This window comes from Epinephelus fuscoguttatus, linkage group LG21 (genome assembly GCF_011397635.1).
Source record: "Epinephelus fuscoguttatus linkage group LG21, E.fuscoguttatus.final_Chr_v1".
NCBI classification, from domain to species: Eukaryota; Metazoa; Chordata; class Actinopteri; order Perciformes; family Serranidae; genus Epinephelus; species Epinephelus fuscoguttatus.
The window spans coordinates 5,006,742-5,020,094 of NC_064772.1; the positions used below are offsets into that span (position 1 = coordinate 5,006,742).

General features: G+C 39.1%; 1 protein-coding gene across 2 annotated transcripts in view; it reads left to right on the plus strand.

Moving 5' to 3' along the window:
- tubb6 (tubulin, beta 6 class V) overlaps positions 1–2,231 on the plus strand; it is a 35,734-nt gene extending 33,503 nt beyond the window's left edge. For both annotated transcript variants that reach the window (XM_049565813.1, XM_049565814.1), the window contains exon 7: positions 1,396–2,231. In XM_049565813.1, coding sequence (XP_049421770.1) covers positions 1,396–1,465 — 70 coding nt within the window. In that variant the 3' untranslated portion in view covers positions 1,466–2,231. The remainder of the gene's footprint in view (positions 1–1,395) is intronic.
- The last annotated feature ends 11,122 nt before the right edge of the window (positions 2,232–13,353 follow it).

Consider the following 13,353-nt stretch of genomic DNA (forward strand, 5'->3'; position numbering starts at 1 on the left):
GCACAAAAACCACTTGGTTAGGGTCAGGAAAAGATCATTGTGTGGGTTAAAATGAAAAAGAAAGTGACAAACACATAAGCCGTGAGCCTGCTCCGCCTCAAGCCGGTCGTGGCGCACCATATGCCCGCTGCGAGCCGTTCAGCACCTTGGATAGTTGGACTAATGAGATGTCGAACCAATGGGCTGTCGAACCAATGACATGGACCCTACCATACAAGGTGCCACCTGCTACTCAGTTGTTGTTTTTTTTAACACACACACACTCACACACTGATGGAAGCATCATCAGGAGCAATTTGGGGTTCAGTATCTTGCTCAAGGACACTTTGACATGCAGGCTGGAGGAGCCGGGTATTGAATCGCTAATCTTCTGATTGGTGGATAACCCACTCTACCTCTGAGCCACAGCCACCTACTACTGCTGTGTTTACTATGCTAATGTTAGAGTTAGCACTTGTTATGCAAGCTGCGGCCTGCATTTTACATCATCATCTGCAACGCAGTTCCTGATTGGCTGCTTATTTTGTCAACTATGGTGCAGATCCCTGATTGGCCTGATTGGATTTGAATTTCCAGACTGACACAGAAAGCGAAACAGAATATTGAGTTCACGTCATCAGGAAGTTCTTACCAGGCTCATGGTTTGTACATTCCAGCTGTGTGTCATGTCACATTTATATGCCACAGGTGCCAAGAATACTTCCGCAAAGGATACACCTGTACATAGCTCTCACAGCAAGCCACCTCTCTCCTCACCTCTCAAGGTGCATTTCAGGAATTGAGACATCCTTTGACACATTAAGAAGGCGCGCCGTTGAGATTGACTTCACGGGCAGGAGGAGGGGGGAAGAGAGAAGATGAGGAGGCACAAAATAGGGAAATGTGATGAGCCTCAGAACTGGCAGGAGGGACTGAGGGCACTTTGTGAATAGTTGGAGGATGGCAGGTCTCTGGAGTGAGAGGATGGACTGGGGGAAGTGAGCTGTGAAGGGAGTGGAGGCTGTTAGAGCAGCACATTAAAGGGATAGTGCACCCAAAAATGAAAATTCAGCCATTATCTACTCACCCTCATGCCGAGGGAGGCTCAGGTGAAGTTTTAGAGTCCTCACAACACTTGCAGAGATCCAAGGGGAGAGGGGGTATGGGTGAGTAGATAATGGCTGAATTTTCATTTTTGGGTGCACTATCCCTTTAAAGAACATGGTGTCATAATCACATTTGCAATGCTCAGCTGTCCACTTACTTTTGTCCATGTTGTGCATCTCAATGTTCACAGAGACCAGTGCATGGATCTTTTATTAATTAAGTTTCTCAAACATAGTGAGTCTACAGTCTTTAATCACAGAATGATTTTCAGGACGGACTTAGTGAGTTTAACTGTGATTGCTCCAACAGGTGGAATGCAGAGCGACAGTTTGATGAGCCAGTGAGAGAGCAAGATGACAACTTAAGCCCAATCACATAAAGGCAGAGGCGGGCCATCATCTGGAAAAAAAATCCTGCAACGTGAATTGTTCCTGGTTTTCTTAGTTTTAGGCATGTGTGAATTAAAAATAGCAGCAGGATCACTGGTTCTATTTAATATGTTTATGTTATAAATTGAATTTGAAACAAATTAACTGTTTTTATGTGCAAATGACTTCAAACTTCAACCCAATGCTGACAAATAAATGGTTCATTCTGTATGACTCTGCAAAACACTGTATCAGGTGAAACATTTTTGTAACTAATTATTCTTCACATGGTCAAAAAAATACAAGGTTAGAGTGAGGAGAAAGACTGTTACTGTGGTTAGATATTTTTAAAAAATAAAACACAGACAATAAAGGCTCTCACACCAACACTTACACATAAATAATAATAATAATAATAATAATAATAATAATAATAATAATAATGATAAAATGTTTTTATCTAAGAAGTCTTGCACAGAGAGGCAGGAACAGTCCTTCTGTGTCTAACATGTCTGTTTGGAGAAGCGATATTGTTTATGTTGAATTAAATAGAACAGGATCCAGATGCACTGCAGTGCTTTATTTCTATTTGTAGTGATGATTTAACTGGAAATATCAATGTTTTCTCATTCTGGTGATGGAAATAGAAATGTATTCATAAAAGTAAACCCACAAACAAATAAACACAACTATAAGTTCATTTTCACACACATTAATGCTTGATTTTCCTGACTGGATGCAAGATGTTTTTGTCAATAAATCATGTCAATAAATCTTTTTGGACTCACAACTCATTGTTGTTACTCCTGAAGAATATGGTCTCATTATGACCCCTAGTGGCCAAAATTAAGAGCTGCAACAACAAGTGAGAGTCAGATAACCAAGGAGCCTGTAACTGTAATAATAACACTGCGAAACATCACACAGGAAATTAATGGAATCAAAATCAACTAATCTTTTGTCATTTAAGTTTTGTCTGATTGTTTAGCCACTATCTTTAAAACTATAGGGAAACTCTAGCAAAACTCTGTACACTAACCACAAAACCTTAGACCAAACCAGCAAACATTATATATCTCTTGTAAAGGCAAACCATTCTTGCAAAACTCTGCTGCTTTAACACTGCAATTGCCGCCTAGTGGTTGTATGCCTACGCAAGCCAGTCAAGTTACACTTACAGTTTACAGCCATGTCTGTAAAAACACAGATGTTTCACACACATCTTCCAACCGACAGCACAGAAGATCTATAATACAATCAACACTCATTCAAGATTAAAGTCATTGAGTCAGTATCTGACCAAAAATTGTTTTACCATTATACAAAGCTTTGGTGAGATCTCATCTTGAATTTGCTAGTTCTGTCTGGTGTCCTTATAAAGCAAAATATATAGAAAAAATTGAAGCGGTTCAGAGAAGAGCAACCAAATTAATCCCAGGTCTGAAAGAGATGCCATATGAAGAGAGATTAAGGCACTTAGAATTACCACCTCTTGTTTATAGGAGGTATAGAGGTGATATGATTGAGGTTCACAAACTTGTCCACAAAGTATATGACTCCACAGTTGAGCCTGTTGTCAGTTTTTGGAATAATAGGTATGAATTAAGAGGAAATTCCTTAAAACTCCTCCCAAAAATGTGTCACTCTGACAAAAGAAAAAACTTTTTTACACTTTGGGCTGTAAGAGTATGGAATGAGCTTCCAGAGGATGTAGTGCAGGCTCCATCAGTGAATTCTTTTAAAATTAGACTAGATAAATTCTGGTCAAATAAGGATTTTTATATATATAATTATAAAGTAAGGATATGATTTGTGGATTTGGATTATTTTTGAGATAAAGTGAGATTATCTTGGATATATTGTTATACAGTGGTGGAAAAAAGTTTTCGGACACCCTTAAAATTTTACACAATCTCAAATATTATCATGAAATATTTGTGGAAAAATCTTTTTTGTGTTTCAAAAGGTGTGGCTGCATTAGACAGATACAAACAAATACAATTTATATTTTTTTGTTTATTGTTTACAAGAAAAACTAACAAAACTAAATTCTTGACAGTTTCAATATGTCAGTTCTCAACATTGTCGGTATCAAAGTCAACAAATAACAGAGAATGTGTTCAAAACTGAACAAAAAATAAATAAACCATCACATCAAGTTAATATTTAGTAGTCCTGCCACTGGCACGTAGTAGAGCTCTAATCCTGGCTGGCATGTTCCCCACGAGCCTTTCACACTGTTGAGGGGTAATCTTGCCCCATTCTTCTTGAATTACTGCTTTTAATTCTTCTAAATTCTTTGGTTTATGCTTTGAAACAGACCTTTTGATAATCCACCACAGATTTTCAATGGGGCTCATGTCCGGGGATTGAGCTGGCCACTCCAAGACCTGGATACTGTGCTCCTGCAGCCAAGTTCTACTGGCCTTGGATGTGTGGCAAGGGGCATTATCTTGTTGGAACATCCAGTTTTTACCTCGACGGAACAGTGCGCAGAAGGGAGCATGTGGGTTTTGAGAATGGTACAATACTTGGTAGAGTTCAATGTGCCATCACAGACAGTGAGATGACCAACACCAGCAGCACTCATGCATCCCCAAACCATGATACTGCCTCCACCATGCTTGACAGTAGGTACTGTACATGCTGGAGATAATGCTTCGCCTGGCCTTCTGCGTACCCTCACATTAGTAGGAGGAAGATAAAGCTGGAAACTGGACTCATCTGACCACAAAATCTTCTTCCAGTTCCTGGCTGTCCAGTTCTTGTGTGCCTGGGTGCCAGCCAACGGCGCGGGCTAACCTCTGTCTCTCATTGATCAGGGACTTCTTGATAGCCTTGTAGGACCTTAAGCCATGATCTAAAAGTCGGCCACGTACAGTGCGGGTGGAACACTGGACACCAGTTTGGTTTGACCACTGCTGCTGAAGCTCCTGTGATGTCATTCGGCGGTTTTGCCTGCATGTGCCGATCAGGATGCGGTCATTTCTTGCTGAAGAAACCCTTGGACGCCCAGATCTTGGTTTGTCTTCCAAGCTGTTGGTTCGTCTGTATTTCTGCAGAGTGTATCCAACTGCTGAAGGACTGCATCTGCACTTCCTGGCTACCTGGCAGCAGCTGTACTCTTCCTGGCTGAGAATCTTTATCTTCAGGCGTGTTTCCTGCGTTAGGTTCCTTGTTTTAGCCATTTTTGTGTCTGAAGAACTTTCAAATGTGCTGGCTTTATGTAGACACGAAGCTTGGCAACAAAAATTGTGTCTTTTAATAAAAAGAACGACCTTCATCACTGGTACCAAAATGACCCAATACTCAAAATTTCTTATGTATTTTTATGGAACCAATCAATTCTAAGTTTTTAATGGCTTTTTTTAGGATTTATTTAGTATTTTGGCCGTGACCATACTAAAAGAAATTGCACTTGAAGACCTAAGAGTGATTCTTAATGCAATATTTCACAAATGCATGGGGTGTCCAAAAACTTTTTTCCACCACTGTATGTATTTAAGTGATATGTATGTATTATTGAGGTTTTTAACTGTATATTGTGTTTTGTTTTCTTGTATGGCTGATAGTATTTTGAGTCTAATGTAGAGGATTTATATCCTGTATTAGATGTATTTTCATTAAATTTTCATTAAATGTCTCACCTTCTGTTTCTGAGATATGAAGTTGAGTAATGGCTGGAAAAATGTTAAGCAGAACATTATGATGTCACAGTGAAGCTGACCTTTGACCTTTTGATCTGATCACACGTGGACAGCGCTAAATACAAGTGTAAACAGCCACCAAGATGTATTGTGATCTGATCACTCACACCACTTGCTGAGGTAGTCTGGGATGTATTTGACCATATATCTTTCATAGTGTAAACACAAATGTGTCCTGATGCATCTATGACAAGGACTACATCATCAGTGCAGGACCTGGTGGTTGTTTTGGTGACAGTGCACTAGTGCTCTATAACTTTCTATTTTATATGGAGTTGGACAAAGTGTTGCATGACCATTCATTGTTTTGCTCTATGGCAGGAGATGTACTGAATTCTGCTGACAGCGATATCTCCAGCTGTGTTGACACAGTGACTAGCGAGCTACAGAGCAGCCAGCAAAAGTGTGAACATAGTAACTGTGTACGGGGCGGTTACAAAATCTGAATACAAGTGGTCAGCTCACAGGTGTGAACAGTGATGTGTCTTGGATGTCAATTTGTTTTTGGATCACCGAAACATGTGTTAATACCAGCTCTAAACAGGCTGCAATGTGAACGTTTTTGCAAAATTTGAAAAAATCCCCTCAAGGTGTTCTTGAATATTACATTCACAAGAATGAGACAGACAACATCACCTTGACCTTTGACTGCCAAAATCTAATCAGTTCATCATTGAGTCCATGTGGGCGTTTGTGCCAAATTTGAAGAAATTTCTTCAAGGTGTTCTTGAGATATCTTATCACAAGAATGAGACGGACCTATGTATGTATGTTAACAAAATTACATGGTTGGAAAATTAGCAGACTTCTGAGCATGCTTTAGAGTTAGCACCTTTTTGTATTTGGAAGAAAACACATGATACAAACTTGCTGTGTCTTTAACACGTTAGTATAACTTTTGGTTGTTATTTTTCCATCATGACAAAAACCTCAAACCATGAGGAAAGTTTGTATTCAGTGGTATTTGAAATTCAACAAGGTTTACAAGTTTTCTGTCTGTCTGCCACGTTAACTGTGTACAAAGCCAGATTTTATTAGAGTTCAAAGTTAAGTGCTATTTTTTTTTTTATCATTCATGGATTTTGATCAGATGTGTATAAAATGAGAGGCAGATTTTCATTTAGGATTGTGGATCTGTTGTGAAGACAGGTCTTATTTCTGGAGGGATACAATTACAGTAAAATGTCGAGTTTACACTATCCTTTATTGCTGATGCAGTGCAACTGATTTCCTTTGTAGGAGCTACACATGTACACAGTGGAGATAAGATATACTGCTGCAGTTAAAGCCTAGTCAAGTCACAGCCCATTTTCTCTTATAATCATTAATCGTTTTCTCCATCTCCTTATTCTATGCTTTCTTCTTTTTTTATATCATTCAATTTTCTTCCCTCCTTCTTCCTCATCCTCGTCTTTTTACTCTCCTATCATCACTTCCTGTATTTTTCATGAGCAGCCACTAGGAAGAGCTGCGGCACAACTTATTTACTACCAACAACTGAATTAAGTCTTCATAAAGGAACACTCTAAATTTATGCACTAATACATTCCGTCAGCGTGTCAAGGGCAATATGTGTTTGAGAGTGTGTGTATGTATGTGATGTATTGTACAGTTTCTTTTGTGAGGACCAATTTAAGTTTTAGACCTTGAGAGTGCCGACATTGTTGTAACGTGAGCACGTGAGGACATGTTTGTAAACTGAAGACATTTTTGTAAACTTTGAACAATGTTGTCAATGGAGAACAATAAACTAAATGCATTTTTGTAAAGTGAGGACATGTTTGAGATGTGAGGACATGTTTGAGGACAATGTTGTCAACTGAGAGCAATAAATTAAATGCATTTTGCAAACTGATGACATTTTGGGGAAACTGAGGTCTTTTTTTTTTTTTTTTTTTTTCCCCCCAATTGAGGACATTTTTGTAAAGTGAGAACAATGTTGTCAACTGAGAACAATCTAAATGCATCAGGACATCTTTGTAAACCAAGAACAATTCTGTAATCTAAAAGCTTTTTTGTTAATTGGAGGACATTTTTGTAAACTAAAAGTATTTTTGTAAACTGACAATGTTGGAAACTAAATGCATTTTTGTAAAATTTAACTTGCCCAACTTTAGATTTATTAGGAATAACCTAAACCCAGAGTCAACCAAGCTATACTTTGATGCCATGATTATGCCACACATGTCTGGGCCATGGCCTGTAAAACAACTCTAAAGCCAAATGAAACAGTTTATAAACAGGCTTCAAAAGTATTAGATAAAAAACCTAAATTGTTCCATTATTGCCAGATATTGAAGAAACATGAACAACTAAATTGGGACAACATAGTAAAATACACCGACTCTGTGTTTTCATGGTCAAGCTCCACCTCCACTACAAGACTTTGTCAAAAAGAACTCAAACAGGTCATCCAGAGCAGGCTCTAGAGGTGACTGTGTTATACCATTCAGGAAGAGTGTCCTTAGACAAGCAATATTCTCTTACCGTGCATCCCAGACCTGGAACACAATACCAAGTAGTACAATATGTGAACTTTCAACTCTCACCTCCTTTACCAAACATCTCAAAGCATGGCTATTGGGAAACCAGGACTGTGATCATTAGCTATGTTTAAATTGTTTGTACTGTTTATTTGTCTATGAGGCAAATTGTTGGGACACCATTGTCAATTTTATGCAGTAGTGCGTACATAATAGAACTATGTATGCTAATTCTGTGCAATATTTAGACACACACCTGCATTCGTGTGCTATGGGCATCATGCAATTCAATCTAGCACTTTACTATTTGGTGCAATTTTGAGCAATGTGCAATATGACAAGTAGTTAAACAAGCACACCCTTTAGCACTTGGCACTTTTGCACTTGACACTTTAACTAGCACTCAAGCACTTCATAACTTGATATCTAAACATTCCTATGGTCTCCCACCTCTTGGCCTACTATGTTTCTGTGTATGTTGTTTTGCTTGTCTTACTCTGTTTTATTTATCTTACTTTCTTATTGTTGGCATTGTTGCCTTTTATGTGTTTAACATCAACCTGCCATGGGACTGGAGACGGAAATTAGCTGCCTGGCTATAATCTCATGTATTTACAAGTAATTGTTTATTAATACATATTATACAACAGTTAGTTCCGGCCCTGCAATCTGATTGGTCGAGAGACAGTAAAACCGTGATGATATTGGAGTACAACATCACGGTTATTTCACTGTGTATGTATCACTCCACCTCACAGCTGATTACAATCAACAATCAAATCAAAACTGATGGTTAGTGTCAGTTAGCTCAGCAGTTGCGTTGTAGGCTAATTAATTCATCCACTGTCAAACAGCCAAAAATATGGATTTATTTCCTAAAATAAGTTTTGAATTGAACTATGAATGGTCATCAGAGGAAGATGAGGGAGAGGAGAAGCTGAATCCATCTGAGCACACATCCAGGTTTGTCAGTGTTTCATCAGCGGAACTCAATGACTTGGAGAAAAGCAACATACTGTCAGATCAGAAGGCAGAGTCGGCTGTGCCTGTGAAGCAACAGTCCACCATGCAGTCACCCGAGACTTATTTCACCGGCTGCACAATTAATGGAAACATGCAGATAAATGTGTATAAAGATTAAGTGCCTGGCGCACCATGTCTGCGTTACATAGCAACGGTGACAGCGGAGTCCTGAGGGAACTATTTTTGTTGGCGGAAGACAAATAAAATGCTTAAATTATCTATTTTGTCCTCATTTTTCAACATTTCTTAATCAGCCTTGCTTATTTAACTGTTGAACTGTTGTATAAAAGCAATATCACACTCAAGCTCGTGAGGCCTGCGGCCTCGTGCCTACGAGCAAATCACAGCCGTGACGATATCACAGTACAACATCACTCCCTCTCGTGTGATATTGCTTAATTGTCCCATTTTTAAAAGAATAAATACATCTCAAATAAATCTCAATTAAAGTGAGGACATTTTTGTATATCCTTTATTTAACCAGGTAAAAGCCTCATTGAGCTTAAAAATCTCTTTTTCAAGAGTGACCTGGCCAACAGGGACAGCATAAAACATTGTTACAAGTTACAACAAGGCAAACAGACGTATACAACTGTCATACACAACAAATGAACAAAAACTACAGTATGAAATTAACATGAAATATAAGGTCCAGGACGAAAACAAATATGATGTGAGTACAATTTCTAAAATGATTTAGGAACAGTCACATTGAGTGCAATTACATGATGGCTTCTCATTCAGAATGAAATAAATCTGAATGCCAGGTAGTTTACATGGGAAATATTCATTCTGAATGAGGGTTTACACGGGAGATCAGTTTAATCGCCTTTTAATTGCCTGTATTTGGGTCCGCGCAAGGTTTGGGGCAGGAAAGGTGTCTGACTGGATAGGGGGCGGGGCGGATGTTACGTGTTTACATTTACCGGAAGAAAAAACTGTAGTCCTCGCTCCGGATAACAAGATGCTTGACAACGCCATTCTTAGTGCATTTTTTGGGCTTGTTTTGCTTATATTCTTGAAGCAGCAGTACGTCAACAAGCTTGTTCTGCTAATGCTTCGTCTGTTGAGGAGGAGGGGAAAGGTAGAAGGTCGAAGAAGGGAGATAGAAGACCGTGCTGTGGCGAATGGAAACCAGTGAGTGCAACGAGTCCGACTGCTCTATCTCAGCCCATTGCTATGCGCGCTGTATACGTCATCACGCCACAAGGGCAAGGAAACGAGCATGTGAAGAAAGACCGGAATGAACTTAAAGAGGAATAAGTGTATACAAGTGCGAGAAATTCTTTCATTCGGAATTAGAAATGGAATATTCCGGCCCCTTACATCGGATTGAATTTTCAATAGCATTGGCCATTTTCATTCCGAATTTGGTGTTTACAGGATCACTTTTAATAGGAATGAACTTTCATTCCGAATGAAAAGTGAATTAAACTGTCCATGTAAACGCACTCATTGACTAAAAGAGCTAATTTCTCGATCCTTCATAACTGATAAATTCCCCTACAATGATCAGCTCTGCCAATTTCAGATCCTTCTGTAAATTATTCCAGGATGAAGGAGCAGCATATTTAAAAGCTTTTTTGCCAAAGTTCTGTTCTCACCCTTGGAACCAGCATTTGTAAAATATTATGAGAGTGAAGGATTCTGCACATGTATGTAAACAGATAAGAGGGAACCAGGCTCAGGATAGATTTATATATAAAAACCAACCAATGCAAGAGCCTGCGGACATACAAAGATGGCCATTTAGCAGTGGCATACAGAGTACAGTGGTGTATGCATTTTGCACAACCAGTAATAAAGCACAAAGCACAGTGATACCTACCTAAATACTTGTACATTGTAACCATTTCAATTTCAATCCCTTGAGTAGTTAAGATCTTTGGAAGATCACATGTTAACTCTTTGCTGTATGATAATAGCATGAATTTAGATTTTTCCGCATTTAACGCCAGTTTAAAAAGGAGATATATGTAAGAATGTAAAGCAAATAGTCGTAAAATCCTCCTAATATGTCACAGAGACTAAGGAATAATGTTCATATAACATACTGATCTCACCAACAACAATAGTACAGCCAGAATATTCGCATTTGAAAAATTTTTTACGGTCCACAAATCATGTTTATGTTTTGAATTTGTGTTTTGGCCTGTTGCGCCACCCACCGCTGTCTACCATTCAGCAGTCAGTAGAGTCTAAGCATCAGTTAAAGTTACGACTGAGCTACAGCAGCACGGCAAGCAGCATAGCAGTGTCCCAGTACATAGCATTAGCAGTCTCCTCAGCTGTAAAAAAGAGTTGCACAATATTTTATGGAGTCCAGTGCCTAATAATGTCATTGACCACCTTAATAGCAGCTGTTGTTGTGCTGTGTTATTTTCTAAAATCGGACTGATGTGATAAAATGTTTGTTTCTAAAAACTCTAAGTTGTTCATAAGGAAGTGTTCAAGGACTTTAGCCAAGAAACATAATTTAGAGATTGGCCTGTAGTTATTAACAACTGAGGGGTCTCCTCCTTTCAGCAACGGGAGCACATAAGCAGATTTCCAAATGCTAGGAATAATTAGATAGAGTAAGATTAAAAATATGTCAGAGGTTCTGCTATAAAATCTGCTGCAAGCTTGAGATAGTGGTGATCCAGCAAGTCAGGACCAGCTAATTTGCTGGGATCCAGATGCTTTAAAGCTCTATGAACGTCATCACATCAAGAGTGAGACTGAATGATTGAATTTTTAAGTTGATTGGTGGTACAAAAGAGTGAGCCCTCTCTTCATTTGGCAGAATTGGAACTGGATGTTGAGATTCAAATAAGGAACTTGATGAGACAAAATGTTCATTGAAACAATTTAGAATGGCTGATTTATCCGTTATAGTGCGTGAATCATTCACAATGCAGGCTGGAAATTTGTTTGTGGTTACATTTCCATACAAAGATTTTATTACTTTCCAAAACTGCTTTGGGTCATTAAGGTTGCTAGTAGTTTTATAAAGGTAAAAATCAGACTTGACATGATTTCGGAGCTGTATAAAAATCAACCAGTCAGCAACAACTTGGGGGTCGTTATGGATCCTTTCAGCCTTTCACTCTAAATTTGCAAACAGGAGAATGTTTATTTACAGTTTTAATAAAAGCATCATGAAAATATTTCCAAGCCAATTCTACGTTATTAATGAGAGCGATTTTGTTCCAGTCAAAGGCCCACAGATCATGAAGAAAAGCTTGCTCACATAAGTGCTTAAGATCTCCTTTATAAACAATTCGAGGTCTGGATTTAGGGAGCTTGGCTTGTCTGACAGCAGCAATGACAGTGGTCTCTGATATCATTTGCAAAAATATCTATATCTGAGTATTTATGGAGGAGCAAATGTTAAAAATACATCTAGAAGAGAGGATTTCTCTGGGCATTTAAGATTTGGACGAGTCAAGCCATTAATTAATTATGTGAGGGTATGTGTGTAATTGAAAACGTGTGTTCAATTAAAACAAGTTCTTTAAAATCAAGCCAGAGAGAGCAGCTGTTGACCTTGATAATGTTCACCTTGTGCCGGGAGACTGGAATGGGCATTTAAAACAATATTTATTCACAGAAAATAAAATCAGAAATAAAATCAAAGTTAAAAGTCAATAAGGGTGAAAAGTATCACCCAAAAGGCTAGGCCTGAAAAAAGAAGGCTACCAAGGCTAAAAAGGAATAAAAACTAATTAAAAGGAGGATAAAAGTCAGTTCAGGGGAAATGTCTTATCTGTAGAGGAGAGAAGGGTCCACAGTGCATGTGCCGGAAGCTTTGTTGGTCTATGGGGAGAAGTGTGGATCTGTCCTTGTGGTTGCTCAGCAATATCAATCCTCCACGCCGGTCCTCAGCTCGTACACTGTCCTCTGCTGGGCGCAGACTCGGGAGCTGTCAGGGTAACAAGATGGCAGTCACTGCACTTTTACACCCAATACATGCACAGTAACTTCACTTCAAGGGTCATTACTCACACGATGGGGCAGAGTATCAACTCCACTCCCGTTGATTGGCACCACTGCCGTCTTCCATGCCTTCCTCCGCCGGGTGTCAGCCTTGTACATCTGGCCGGTGGCGACAGCTGTCATTTCTCTTCTTGCTCCTCTCCCCCTGGATCACACACTCCTGTTCCTCTGTCTCTCCTGCATTCAAGTCTGTTGCATTAAAAGTCCACCGGTACCCGCTCGCAGGTGCAGGCAATGAGTAATTAGTGTCAGCAGCGGGAAGTCAGCACCAGGTAAAAAGTTTCAACATAAAAGCACAATAAAACCACTCATAATAACTATAAAAACATGCAACATGCAAAATAACTGCACACTGCACTCAATAATAAAAACACTGCAAACAAATATCAAAACACTGCACTCAGTAGTAAAAACACTGCACACAATAAGCCAGAATTAAAAATAAACAATGCTTTTCGCCAATGTGACAGTTATGTAAGGTTAAATGAGTAACAGGTAGATTTAAAGTTGTCAGAGGCAGGAGACAGCCAGTCCCAGTTAAAATCTCCAGTCAGGAGAATCTCATTAAAATCAAAGGATGATAGTTGCTTACACAGTGATAACAAATCCTCACTGCTTGTTGATGGGGGTCTATGACAACGCGCTTTCGGCCGTCCGGCCTTCATCAATGTGAGTTACAGGACTAGTAGTGCATGCACTGATTTAACA